Source organism: Cryptotermes secundus, unplaced genomic scaffold (genome assembly GCF_002891405.2).
Source record: "Cryptotermes secundus unplaced genomic scaffold, Csec_1.0 scaffold80, whole genome shotgun sequence".
Lineage (NCBI taxonomy): Eukaryota > Metazoa > Arthropoda > Insecta > Blattodea > Kalotermitidae > Cryptotermes > Cryptotermes secundus.
In genome coordinates, this window is record NW_019732856.1 from 184570 (window position 1) to 199109 (window position 14540).

Below are 14540 nucleotides of genomic sequence, written 5' to 3' on the forward strand. Positions count from 1 at the left end.
ACAGGACTATCCTTAAATATCTATTCTACAGTCTTCTGGGACATGAATCCCTGTATTCTAGTTCAAGAGTATCCAAACTACAGCCCACAGGCCACATCCAGCCCGCGATGTGATTTTATCTGGCCCTCGAAAGAATTGTGCAGAAATGAGCCAACTGAACTAATTTTCCAATGAGTACTGGTAAATGTGATTCTGAGCTTATTGACCTGACATATTATACTGCAGTTCGATGGCTTAGCTGTGGAAAGGTTCTTTCGCGCTTCTTTCAGCTCAGGAATGAAAGTGATATATTTCTTACCGAGAAAAACCATCACGAACCACTTTTATCAGATACCAAGTGGCTTTGGAAATTAGCAGTTTTGCTAATCTGGTGAACCATATGAACCATTTGAATTTAAAGTTGCAGGGTGAAAATAACTTAGTCTGTGATTTATTTGCACTTATCAAGGCATTCAGAGCAAAGTTGATACTTCTGGAAAGCCAAGTGAAAAACTGTAAATTTGATCAAATTTTATAAATTTCTGAAATCTGAGCAATTTCCAATTTAAAGAAATTTAAAGAAATTAAATGTAAAGAAATACAGGGCAAATTTATCTGATGAACATTTAAAGTCACTACTTCTGATTAGCATTTCAAAATTTGAACCTCAATTTAATCAGATTTTAAGAATGCAAAAAGAGTTCCATCACTCACATTAATTGTTTTATTATAATTTGTGATGAAAATATGAGCATTTACTGCTACCGTCTGTTGTAATTAATATATGATCATTTATTCTTACGTACTTTGTATTTAGTTTATGAAATTCTGTGCTTTCAATAAAACTCATATACCTAGAGTTATTAATTTCTCATTTTATCTGGCCCGTTGAAAGTGCTGAATTACCTAATGTGGCCCGCAGTTTGAAAAGTTTGGAGACCTGTTCTAGTTGATGAGAGTCAATGTTTCAGAACAACCTACTGCTTTCATCTTCAGGGACAAAGCAGGTTCTTCTAAAATGCTGGTAATATGTCGTCACATCCCACAGAACTATAAACTTCATACACACTGCTATGAGAACTGCATATCTCATATATTTATTTAACAACGCTATTAGTAACTCAGATTATATAGCACAGAATGATTGGACAGTAGTGTATGAATTGGAAAGGATGTGGAAAGAAACGGTCATGACCTGCTTTAATGTATTACTCTAGAATTTGTCAGGAGAGACCCTGGAAAACCATGAGAAACATAAGTCAGTATAATTTGTGTCCTGGCTGGGATTTGAACCACGCATTTTCTGAAGTCACAAGCATTACCACTTGAGCCAACTTATGAGATTCATATCTCTTAGATGTCTAGTATGCTATAAAATAACCAAGATGCTAAGCTAAGAACAGTAGGGACTATGACACATAAAACAATGGTTATAACAAGGGAAAAAAATACATAACAATGAGCAGCACAATTTGACCTCTACGTCTTTATAGTGCCTGATTCAAGAATGACAGACGGTTGATATAGACAGGATGCAACCCCTGGGGATGAGACAGCGGGAACCATGTCATTTGCTAACTTCACTGATGCCGTTGCAGTAGGCAAGAAGCAGCAGAGTGCCCAACATTGTGTGTTTATTGTTGAAACGTTTCTTTTAATGGTGACGCCATTGTTAAAACAGTGCCAATATTTCACAGGAATTTAAATACTGCTCGTCACAGAAAAGTTCCTTTCCGCATGGGTAGAAAACTTCTGAATGAGTGCTTCCACATTAAAAAAGAAACTATTAGGCAGTGTGCATACAGTGCGATTGCCACAGAACACTGAAACTGTAGGCAGTCATTCATAAGGAGCCCAAGGCGTTCAGCCAGGAGACATTCCGTTGCTCTACGAATATCCGATAGCAGCGTGAGGAGAATTTTATACAAGGATCTAAATTTCCACCCATACAAAATGTTGGCAAACTGCAGCATGGTAGCCGAGCGTTTAATAAGAATTTAATTTTGTCCGACAATGTCACTATCCTTATGACAGAAGACGCACACTTCCGCTTATCTGCCTGTATCAACAAACAGATTTTTCGCTACTGGGCAGAGGAAAATCCACAGCGGCTCCATCAACGGCCTCTTCACAGTGCACGTGTGACTGTTTGGTGTGGAGGGGCAACCTTTGGAGTCATAGGCCCTTACTTCTTTGAAGACGAAGAAGGATGGTCAGTGACATCTGCTCGTTATGTTAAAATGTTACGGAACTTCCTCACACCAGAATATACTCGTTGAACTAAGCTCTCGACCATACGGTTCCTTACTTCTTTGAAGACGAAGAAGGGTGTTCAGTGACATCTGCTTGTTATGTTAAAATGTTACGGAACTTCCTCACACCAGATATACTCATTGAACTAAGCTCTCGACCATACGGTTCCTTACTTCTTTGAAGACGAAGAAAAGGTGTTCAGTGACATCTGCTTGTTATGTTAGGAACTTCCTCACACCAGAATATACTCGTTGAACTAAGCTCTCGACCATACGGTTCCAGCAAGATGGTGCAACTGCCCTTATAGCAAGAACATCCATGAAGATCTTTCGGGAAATGTTTCCAGAGCATGTTATTTCACTGGGCGGCGAGCTTCCATGGCCTGCACGTTCGCCTTATCTCTCTCTCCCCGTGATTATTTCCTTTGGGGGGTACCTCAAACCGAAAATGATATAATAGGATTGGTTATTTGCCATAATCTTGCAAATGTTCATTCTCATTAGTCAGAAGGATAAAAGTTGCCAAAAATAACCTTAAACTGTACGGACAATCTTATACAAATATTTATTCCCAGTGATCACTGTTCTATTATTTGCTGCCATGGCACTGAATAGTCATTGCCTTTATGCATTAAACAGTTTCCAAGCTATGAGACAGTGGAGGATACATGCCGCCTTTTAACATTACAAAAAGCGGCTACGGTTGCCTAATAACCAAATAGAAGGAAGGATACCAATGAACAATAATAATTCTATTTTATTGTAGAGCAGTATAACATATGCCTTATCAAGCTATCAATTTCATTCATAAATCAACATAACTCTCTATTATCACCTTATTTTCAACAGAATTATTAATAAACACATATAACTGACAAAAGTGACACCTTTCAGTTTGTTTTCATTTTAATAGCTATGAATAACTGTCACTATGATAGCAATTGCAGTAAATCCTACATCCTGTCATGTATGAAGAACAAAGTTCATAGTACTTAGTGTCATGGTCGGTTGTGTAGCACTTTCCTTCATATTCTGGAGGCCCCCAAGTTAAAACCTCAAACCAAAGATAGGCTATCCCAACTGAGGTTTTTGTGGTCTTTCTCTCTCTCCAGGTAAATAACAGGGCAATATCTCAAATTAGTCTATGATCACTTCCTACCACATCCTCTCCAATTCATTATTCACTAGTCATCCCATCACTCAACGCTACAAAGGGTAAGCAACTAACAGAATCATTAAATAAACTACAAATATATAATGTTCATAGCATATTTAAATAAACTAAAAATAAATAAAGTTCAGTGTTCCTGACAAAAAGGGGGGAACTCCACTGTGAGAGGCATCCAAAATATTGAATGTTTAAGGACCTATATGCTTCAACTGCTAATGTCGGCATCTGTGGTCTACTTCCGGAAGCAGCATGGACAAACAAGGAGAACTACAAAATCCTTACCTGACAGAGAGTGTAAAATCACCCGGGTTACTCCTGCTGGGACGAGCAAGGAAACTGCCATCAAACCCACGATCCATCAGCAGGACCTCTGCTTCGATGCCTGAGATATTTGGATGGAACCATCTGGAAGAAGAATATATTACTGCAGCAGTTTTTAGGCTTACTCTCATCACCAGTGTTTCCAGAACAGTGCCACTATTATCCCCTTCAGTGGCAAGATACAGAAGTAATTTAACCCATATGTTATCATAAAAAAACTATAATTTATGAAATACAGACACAAGGATAATGCCAGTCTGTGGGTCTGGTTCACTGATACATCAACAGTTCATTCAGCACGATACGACTGAGCTGAACATTGTGGTATATTTGATATAAAATATTTTGTGAATTGACTAGACTATCATGGGATACCAGAGTTTGGTATTCTTACATTCTTTGTATAAAGTGTAGACTGAAAGAACAATGGAGATATCTGTTGATCTGCACATGACATCTCCAAAACTACTCAATGAATTTCAATGAAATATGGTACTTTGTGGTCTACACTAAAAGTTCATCAGTCAAACATAACCCCTACTTCACATAATACTCAATTTTACTAATTTTCTCAAGGACCGCCTCCATGACATGAAGTATACATGGTGTGTTAACAGAGTAATGAGATTAATTTTGTAGTGTGAGAACTGGGAACACTGCGGTGCCGAGACCAAGATGATAGCTATTTCCTTCATCTACCATCAGTCAAAGTTTGAACTTGCTTGGGTGAATACATGTGGTTCTGTTGTGGTTAGTGTATATGTATGTTTTATTACAGTGTCACAAAAATGGAGAATAATCTCGAGCAACGTTTTGCAATCAAGTTTTGTGTCAAGCTGGGGAAGGGCGCTACTGATACCTATGAAAAGACTCAGAAAGCGTTTGGTAATGATCCTCTATGACATGCTCCAGTATGCTCAAGTATTTCGATTGTACAAAGATTTTGTAAATGGGCAAGTAACGGTGGAAACTGAACCGAGGTCTGGACTCCCAGCTCTGTGAGAAGAAGCACAAACGTCGACCGCATGACGGTTTTCATTCGTCATGATCGACGTTTGACAATTCGAATGATCGCCGATGACCTTAATATTAATGAATGTACGGTCCACCAAATGTTACACAAGATTTGCACATGAGAAAGTTTGCAAAGATGGGTTCCAAAAAAATCTGAATGATCAAGAAGCGCGCCGAAACGAAGTGTCGGCTGAAATGCTAGAACTGCTCGAAATTGAACCTGATTTTCTTAATCGGGTCATAACGAATGTTGGTTTTCCGAATACGGCCCTGAAAACAAGAGGCATAGAGGAACGGCACACGCTACAGTCTCCAAGACAAAAGAAAGTTCACATGAGCAGATCAAGAAAATTTTCGTAATTTTCTTCGATTCCTGCGGGGTAGTTCATAAAGAATTTGTACCACCTGGTGTCACAGTAAATCAAAATATTATCTTGAAGTCCTGGACCGTATGAGAAAGAGGGTGATACGAGTTCGAATGGAAATTGCAGACGACTGGGATACTTCGAGAACCACGACAATGCGCCCGCACACAGAGCACTGTCAGTTCGTGAATTCTGGCGAAAAAGTACATTCCTGTGCTTCCGCAGGCTCCTTATTCTCCATATTTGTCACCTTGTGATGTTTATTTATTCCAAAAATTAAAATCGAGAGTCAAGGGCTATCGTTTTCAAACACTTGACAGCGTTCTGAAGGCTGTAACCGACGTCATCACGACCCTAACAGAAGCTCACTCCTAATGCTGCTACAAAGCGTGGACAATTCGCTGGGTCAAGTGTGTTGCGTAAGAGGGATGCTATTTTGAGGGGGGGGGGGGATGTTGATTTATACGAGGCATGTCCAACTTCAAAGAGGCTGTGATCGACTTTTTAGCGTCAAACCTGCCAGTGATCTACCACCCCTTCCTATCGACGTACCTCGCTTTAAGCAAAAATATTGGTAAAAATAACACAACACATGATGTTTGTTGTAAAAGCAACATACTGAAAGTACAGACTACTTTAACACGTATTTGTGATCGACTTTTTAGCGTCAAACCTGCCAGTGATCTACCACCCCTTCCTATCGACGTACCTCGCTTTAAGCAAAAATACTGGTAAAAATAACACGACACATGATGTTTGTTGTAAAAGCAACATACACTGAAAGTACAGACTACTTTAACACGTATTTTCCCTTCAAAATCTGAATATAATCATATTATATTACAAGTGAATTTACATGCTTTTCACGTATAATTTCCTTATAGGCCTATGAGATCGACCAAAAATTGTCCCGCGATCGACGCGTTGGACATGCCTGATTTAGACGAATAATTGAATAAATAATGTTGTACAAGATTAATCTCATTATTTTCTTAACACACCTCGTTAGTACATTAAGATCTGCAAATGTTGTTTCAAATGTCTGTCAATGTGGACAGTATTTAAAGAAACATATGGAAGAGTGATGTCCTGCTGAATATAGTGCCAGCTGTTTTAATACATATTTTCACCTTCAACCCAACAGCACAGACTACTGGAATTTTGTTTTCTTTCTATCTGTGGCCAAAATAAACACAGGAAGGATTTTTACTTTGTTGACCGGTTCCATGGCTGTGATGCACATGCGAATTTTACCGATGAATCAATATGCCTGTTGGGGGATAACGTTCGGAATGAAGTAATTAGAAATCACAGGTCACAGAAGGTGTTAAAAAAATACTGTTAGCTGGATTGAGCGGCCGCAAGGCGTGCGTGAATTTCTGTTTTCTAGGGTCTAAGCTTCAGCAATTGTGTTTCCCCCCCTGCAGTAGACTTTGACACTCCAGTCTCTTGAGCTAGACGTTTCAGTGATTTTCTAAGTGTACAAGTATGTTCAAGTCGTGCTCCTATGTCATCTAACTCTTCCAGCAAGCACTCGGCAATTGTTTCTTGTCTATTAAGATTCGCGTTGATCTAGGTTTAGTCACCAAATTGTGAATTTTTTGTCTGCTGGGAACTCTTTCATCACGAAATGTGCGTTAAAATTTCCCCCGACACTTTCAAACAAATCCGGATTTCACATAGGTGTCATACAGAAATACACGTTGCTTTAAAGTATTGCGCACCATGACGTAACAACTGCTCACTATCTGTAACTGAGAACAAATGGCTAATGGAGCTAATAATTGTTGCTTACTGCTGACAAATCATAAACTCCCACGCATAAACCGCACTGCTTGCCGTGAAACATAATGCCGTCAAGCGGTCCACCAGTTAATTACTTTGCTTTATTCAAAAACGTTATCGGCCATCAGACATGCTGATTCATCGGCAAAATTCGTGTCCACCTCGCAGATGGCGGTGCACCGGTCGCCGTGAAGCGCAGGGCCGTATTACGAACAACAAAGTTAAAAAATCTCTGTAGTTATAACATAGAAGAACTATAAATAGCAGTTCATGTTTATAATCGAAGTTTTATTGAAATGAAAGGTTATACGAATCAACCCATACATAAAATTGGGTGAAAATTTAAATATTTGTCATATGAATGGCAAAAGGATGTAGCAACACACAAGCAAAGGTAGAGACAGTGTTGTGGCTCATTTTAACCATGCCTCACACAGAACATACGGGGAACAGAGACAGATCTTCAAATATTTTTAACCTTGGCACTCGGTGGAGACGAATGGTCAGTTTCAATTCCGGCCACCATACCCCTCGTATCCATTAAACAGGATTAAACAGGATGCTGTTTGAGTCCATAGACCTGGTGTAGATACAATAGGGAAGAGAAAAATTCCAACACCTACCGAAATATAACTCCAACCGACCAGCTCATATCCAATCACTATATTGCCTGAATTATCTTCAGTATAACAATCAAAAGGCAAATAACAGTTACCGTATTTACGCATGTATAGGCCGCGTGCGTGTATAGGCCGCAGCACAATTTTCAGACAGAAATTATAGAAAAAATAATTGTCTTGGAATATTATTACTATTAGTATACTACTAGTATTACTAATTATGAATATAATTTTTTTTAAATGAAGTGTGATTTCGAATATTTCGAATATAAGCCGCACCCCAGTTTTCCTCTTGAATTTTTGGCAAAAAATGTGCGGCCTATACATGCGTAAATACGGTATTTCTTAAAGGAAGTGTGTTCAGCTTAAGTCAGAGAGACGTTCTGTACACCACCTAAATCAGTAAAGTTTCACATTTAATGATATTAATGTAAAAAAAAAAGTTGTGCGGTTGTACGATTAGTATCAACAATAAATATACAAAGGCCTACGATTTGTGTACTACAATCAGAAGTAACGTGTCCTAAAAATAAATGTACTCCAATTTAGAGGGTATCATTTCCGAATCTTGCTTCATTCAGTGATCTGTCCTGTGGCCCACACTGAATAGGAGATACTAAGAATAAAAATTAGGCGCAGATTAGCATTAGTATTCAAACCAGCCTGGTTTCAATATCTGTTAATTCCAAGAACAGTCATTAAAAAATTCTGACTCACACGAAGAATTGTCAGTATAATGAACACCAACCATCTGATGGCAGAAAGGGGTCAAACTTGGGGTTCAATTACAGTGGGCACTGTGAAGCCTAGCACATCCTGAATACATCACAGTATCAAAGGATAAGCTCAGGAAAGCGACGGACCACGGGCTGCATTTGATTCCCGGCAGGGGCAAGACATTTTTTCCATTCTCCACAGCATTCAGACTGGTTATGGGACCCACCCAGCCTCCTATCTAATGGGTACCGAAATCTCTTTCCCCAGAGGTAAGGCGGCTACGGCGTGAAGCTAACCACTCACTCCCATCTAGTACCAAGGTCAAGAATGGTGGAGCAGTACCTCCATAACTTTTAATGGCGTAATAATTAATTAAACACGGGAACGTCTTTATCTTTACCTTATGCACATAATGGTAACATGCAAGTTACATTTCATAGATTGAACTGAATGGCAAGTTACTTTCAAATTGTAGAATGTGTGGCTGTATACGACAGTGAGAAAATCTTCTACAGTGTGAGTAAAAGTATTTCAAGGAATTTTATTTGCCTACCTGTGTTACTCTAGAACAGTGTTTCTGGGAATGTAGCACTGGTACCCCTAAGCAAACCTTAAGTTCTTATTTCCAGCATTCCCATTAAAATATGTTATCTGTTTGTGTTACTTTTACTTAATTGCCCCAGAATAAGATTTTAGGCAAACATATGACATACAAAAGCGATCACTGATCGGTTATATTATAAGAGCATTAAAAAATGAAATTGTAAATTTAAGTTTATTTCATCTTTATTCGTTGGGTCCAGGGATGCTTAACACAAAAAGGTTTGAGAACCACTACTGTACAACAAAGGGCACAGGAAAAGAAGACAACTAGAAAAGTATATACTGTAGTCTGGTAACTTTCTTGACGTGAGCGCCTATTTGACTGGTTGACTATCCATCTGCTTTCGATTAACGGGTTATAAATAAATTCGATATTTATAATCTCTACTAAAATATATCAATCAACTTCGCATTTCGTTCTCACTGTACAACATACGTGCCAGTTTACATGAAGCCAAAACACATTCATAGGTAAATCGTTTGAATAATACAGTTCAATAAATGGTTCTCACGGAAGTTCAAATTTTCATTGGCTTACATAGGGGGCTATTATAATTGATTACAATTGTTATTCACATTCCTTTCCAACTACAAGGGCGTTTTAAACTAACACGTCACCTTTCGTGTCTAAACTGGGGTCAGTAAACACTGTCCTCAAGAACGTAACAACTGAAGGTCGCGCTCGAACTGTTGGCACTCCTGCTTCGTATTCCGTATGTCGCGGGTGCAAATATATGTCCGCAGACAGACAATCATAACTGAAGATTTCGTGATTTCCTCAATACCTCCAGGTAAATGCTGGGGTAATACCTCAAAATGTGGCATGGCCACTTCTATCCACATCCTTTCCAGTTCACCGGTCACTAAACTTCCGTTCATTCGACGCTATATAATTCATAACATAACATACGAAAGTTCAGTTACCTTAAGGCTCCAAACGCTGGAATAAGTTACTGTATATTCTCCGAATTATACCACTGTGCTCTGAGAGTGCACCCAGAAGACACGTAGCAGGGGGTCGATCTTCACCCCGCCTTCTGGCCACGACAGAGGGCACATGCGCACCGACCCAGTTTCTAGACACTGTCCAACTGATCGAAAATTTAAAATCTATAGACCACGCACCATGCTCAGGCACAGATCCGATCAGATTTGATCAGAAAAAATTCGCCATCATTGTATTACCCACACTTCACGTAAACACTGCGAATCCTCGACGGGTGCTTCTGGTTCAGACAGGACAACAGAAGTGCATAATGAGAAGTTTCATAATTAGTACTTCTTATGAAATATTTGGAAGATCAAATCAAGCAAAATAAGATGAGCAGGGCCTATAGCACGTGTAAGAAGTACAAGAAATTCATGTAAATTTTGAGCGGAAAGCCTGGAAGAAGCCCACTTGGGGAACCCATTAGGTATTCCTGTAACAGGCCATGGAGGCCCATAGGGTTGTGAGATGTTGAGGTTTCCACATTTTCTAGACAACTGGCTCATAGATGGCGGCAAGGTTGTCAGCCTTACGCGCCGGTCGCCCTTAACCCCCAAGAATATTCCTGTTAGAGGCTGAGTCGACCTCAGGGCCATAGTGCGGCTGGAAGGATTAGGTCAATTGAGGAAAATCAAATAACCTCATCAGGACTTGAACCCGCGACCTTCCGGCTTGTAGCATAGTGTCTCAACCAACTACGCTACCGCGTGCCCCCACTTGGGAAACCCATGCGTTGATAAAAGGTTAATATTAAAATTAATCTTAAAAAGCTGGGTATGAAGACGTGGACTAGATTAATCTGACTCAAGACAGGGAATAGTGGTATGCCCTTGTATATATGGTAAAGAAACTTCGGATTCCATAAAAGGTGGATATCTTCTTGATCAGCTGTCCTAATATCAGGTTCTCATGAAATACAGTGCATCATATGTTCAGTTCAGAATTAACAACATAGTATTCATTTTTAATTTTACAACCAATGTCGCGGGTTCAAGTCCCGATGAGGTCATTGGATTTTCTTCAATTGACCTAATCCTTCCAGCCGCAGTATGACCCTTGGGTTCACTCAGCCTCTAACAGAAATGAGTACCAGGAATTAATTAAATAATTTTCCTGGGGAGTAAAGCGCGGCCGGGGCGTAAGGCTGACAAACTTACCGCCATCTTTGAGCCGACTGTCTAGATATTGTGGGACCCTCAACGTCTCACACCCTTGTGAGCCTTCATGGCCTGGTACAGGAATAGCTTTACTTTCTTTTTTACAACCAAGTAATTATTAACGCCGATCATAGTGTCCGCGACGTCTAAGGCATGAACCGTCTTCGCCCGCTCGAACACTGGGGTCGTGGGTTCGAATCCCTCTTGAGGAATGGATGCCTGTGTGTTTGTGTTGTTCTGTGCGTAGGTAGCGGCTTTGTGACTGATTCCTCGTCCAAGGAGTCCTATCGACTGTGTATAGATTAAAAAGCTGAAAAAGCGGACAAGGTAAAAAGGGCTGTAGAGCCAGAGAGAGAGAAAAAAAAAGTAACTATTAATTATACAGTAACTTACTAATTACTTTGCTATCTATCTATGGCTCTATGGCCCTTGTGGAGTTCGGCCGCTTTTTCAGTTTTTTAATCCACACAGTCGGTAGGACTCCTTGGACGAGTGATCAGCCCGTCATAAGGCCGCCATCTACACACAGAACAACACAAACACAGAATAAACGCACACACAAACAACCATACCTCGAGTGGGATTCGAACCCACAATCCAAGCGTTCGAGCGGGCGAAGACGGTTCATACCTTAGACAGCGCGGCCACTGTGACTGTCAATAATTTGCCATATCGTCATACAATATAACGGAATTCCTAATATATAAATGTGTGACGAAATAACGAAATAGACAAGTAATTATGTGGTAACAGGACTTGAATCGGCACAACTAATATCAGAACTCCCAGTGGGAACGATCATGAGCCAGCTGAATTCATGCCGGACTTCAGGTTCTCACAGTAATGCCTATAACTAGCACGAAGTCTTATCTTCTGGCTTGTGATGCTCTGCACTCTGCTGGACGTTCATCGTTCTGTTTGCTTCTTGCTAGCTGCTTGCTTGCCTTACTGAACCTGAAGATGGAGTCTGTAGGATTTTAGGAAACGTCAGTGAACTGTTATCGGAATACAAGGCATTCACACCCCAGAAGACAGAACTCTTCTTTCAGTTAAATTAAGGTCAGAGCCTTACAATCTGTTTCCTCAAGATCCCTTCTAACTTTACCTCATCTTCTTCGCGTTCTTTCATGTCACCGCCCTCAAAGAGGTTTCACATCATAATGCTGTGCGCTTAATTGTGATTGGTAAACACCCGAGTCGCCGGTCACGGTAGCCGAGCGGTCTAAGGCATGTACTGTCTTCGTTCGCTAGGAAACCGGGATCGTGGGTTCGAATACCACTCAGGGAATGGATGTTTAGTTTGTGTGTGTGCGTTTTCTGTGCCTGTCTACAGGTAGAGGCCTCGCGACGAGCTGATCACCCGCCAAAGGAGTCCTACCGAATGTGTAAGATCTAGAAAAACCGAAGTGAACGGAGAAGTTCATGGAGGTAGGCCTAGGCCCACTGGGGCTGTAGTGCCAAGGAAAAAAAACACCCGAGTCAACCGTAACCTACTCGACCCTATTTACCCTAAGGGTTATTCCATGTGAACTCATCCAGATAGGTCGCTCGACCATTTACAAAAATGTCTATTCTGTACACTTATTTCTACATATTTTCATACTTCAAAAATATTTTTTAAAAAATTTAATCCGCTCGGTTCTCCCGGTACAGCCGTTTTTATAAAGCGAAAAAAAGCGTTTTCGGCTGAAATGGAGATTTTCGTTATCTTCTATATATCGATATCTATTGATGCTAGAGACTCCAATAAAAAAAAATTGTTCCTCATGATATGGACTACAATTCATGTCATTACAAGGTTTTACTCCACTCACTTTCTCTAGGTATAATTAAGCTTGAAACTTACCTATCGATTTAGCGGCCTCCGTAGTCTAGAGGTAACGTTCCCACCTCATGACTCGTAGTACGCGGGTTCAAATACCCGGCGGAGGTCGTCGAATTTTTAAGGGCGGAAAAATTCAGGGAACAAGTCCTCCGGGAGGGACTTTAAGCCGTGGGTCCCGTGTCGTAGCTTTACGGCACGTAAAAGAACCTCATATCTCCAAAGGAGGTCACTGAGCCAAATTAACGGACGTTTCCGGCCCAACAGCAGTCTCTAATACCTCTGGTAGATGGGGGAAGCATTATAGATACCTCTCAGCTAGTAGAGCCGGTCTCGCTGGCTGGGCGGGACTGATGGTAAGCACCAGTACCGGTAGGATATAGACTGGTAGAAATCATAGAGGGAAGCACACTGGACCAATACAGGTCTCAGTGCAGGGGGAAACCCACCCTCTCCAATAACTAACTAACTAACTAACTAACTAACTAACTACCTATCGATTTTGAAAAAAAAAAAACTATTTCCGACCTTCAAAAACCAATGGGAGGGGGAAAGTATAAGATCTGTGGTTTCTACCCCTTGTTGTTGTCTACAGGGAAATATAATCAGGCAGTTCTGATCCCCGTACCTATTTTCAAAAATTTTCCAGGAGCTTCCAAACTTTGCTCTCGGCCTAAAATCGGCCATTTTTAACATCTCACATCTCCGGTGGGGAAGCTCCGAAAACCTTGAAATTCATATAAAATAATACTCTATTCTAGAGTAACCTGGAGTTAAAATTACAACTTTGATATTCTACTAATAGCGAAGTTGTTGACACTTTGATTTTTACCAAAAAAATCATCATCTCAACAATTGGCTTACATGCATCCAATGGTATTAGTGGTTCTCGTTTCGGTATAAAGACGACAGATTTATCTTTTGTCATTCCGAGCAGTAAGTACAGGCCTGAAAATGATTTTAATCATTTTAATCATTTTCAGGCCTGTACTTACTGCTCGGAATGACATGTCATCAACACTCGCTCCTGGAAAATTTTGGAAAACAGATACGAGGTTCAAAACTACATGATTATATTCCCCATGTAGATAACAACAAAGGGTAGAAACCACAGTTCTGATACTTCCCCCTCCCATTGGTTCTTGAAGGTCAAAAATAGCCTCTTTCAAAAAATCGACAGGTAAGATTCAAGCTTAATTAGACCTAGAGTAAGTGAGTGGAGTAAACGCTTTTAATGATATGAATTGTAGTCCATGTCATGAGGAACAAATTGGTTTTTATTGGAGACTCTGAAATCAATAGTTATCGATATACAGAAGATAACTCTAACCTCCATTTCAGCCGAAAATGCGTTTTTTCGCATTATAAAAACGGCTATACCGGCAGAACCGAGCGGATTATATTTTAAAATATTTTTGAAGTATGAAAATATGTAGAAATACGTGAACACAATATTTTTAAATGGTCGAGCGACCTATCTGGATGACTTCACATGGGATGACCCCTAAGAGAATTTTATGTGCTGCATAAATCACAAAGCTCTTCGTTATGTAATATACCGATACACGCATATACTGGAGATGACAGTGCTACACACCTGCCTGTAGGCTACAGCTTCTGTTTCTCTTCCAGCGATATAAGTACAACCTTCATATTCTTCGTCGACTAGGGCCTTGGCCTATTCTGCTGTAGAACGACGTTTTCTAAATCCTTATTAAGGAAAGAGATAGGTCTCCTTGGATGAAA

General features: G+C 40.2%; 1 protein-coding gene across 3 annotated transcripts in view; it reads right to left on the minus strand.

Annotated features, from left to right (window-relative positions):
• LOC111867734 (tyrosine-protein phosphatase non-receptor type 11) overlaps positions 1 to 14540 on the minus strand; it is an 87056-nt gene that overhangs the window by 48266 nt on the left and 24250 nt on the right. For 2 of the 3 annotated variants that reach the window (XM_023857835.2, XM_023857834.2), the window contains exon 2: positions 3685 to 3807. In XM_023857835.2, coding sequence (XP_023713603.1) covers positions 3685 to 3807 — 123 coding nt within the window. Of the gene's footprint in view, positions 1 to 3684; positions 3808 to 9751; positions 9773 to 14540 lie in introns of those variants that run through there. The other variant, XM_023857836.2, reaches the window with a different exon arrangement.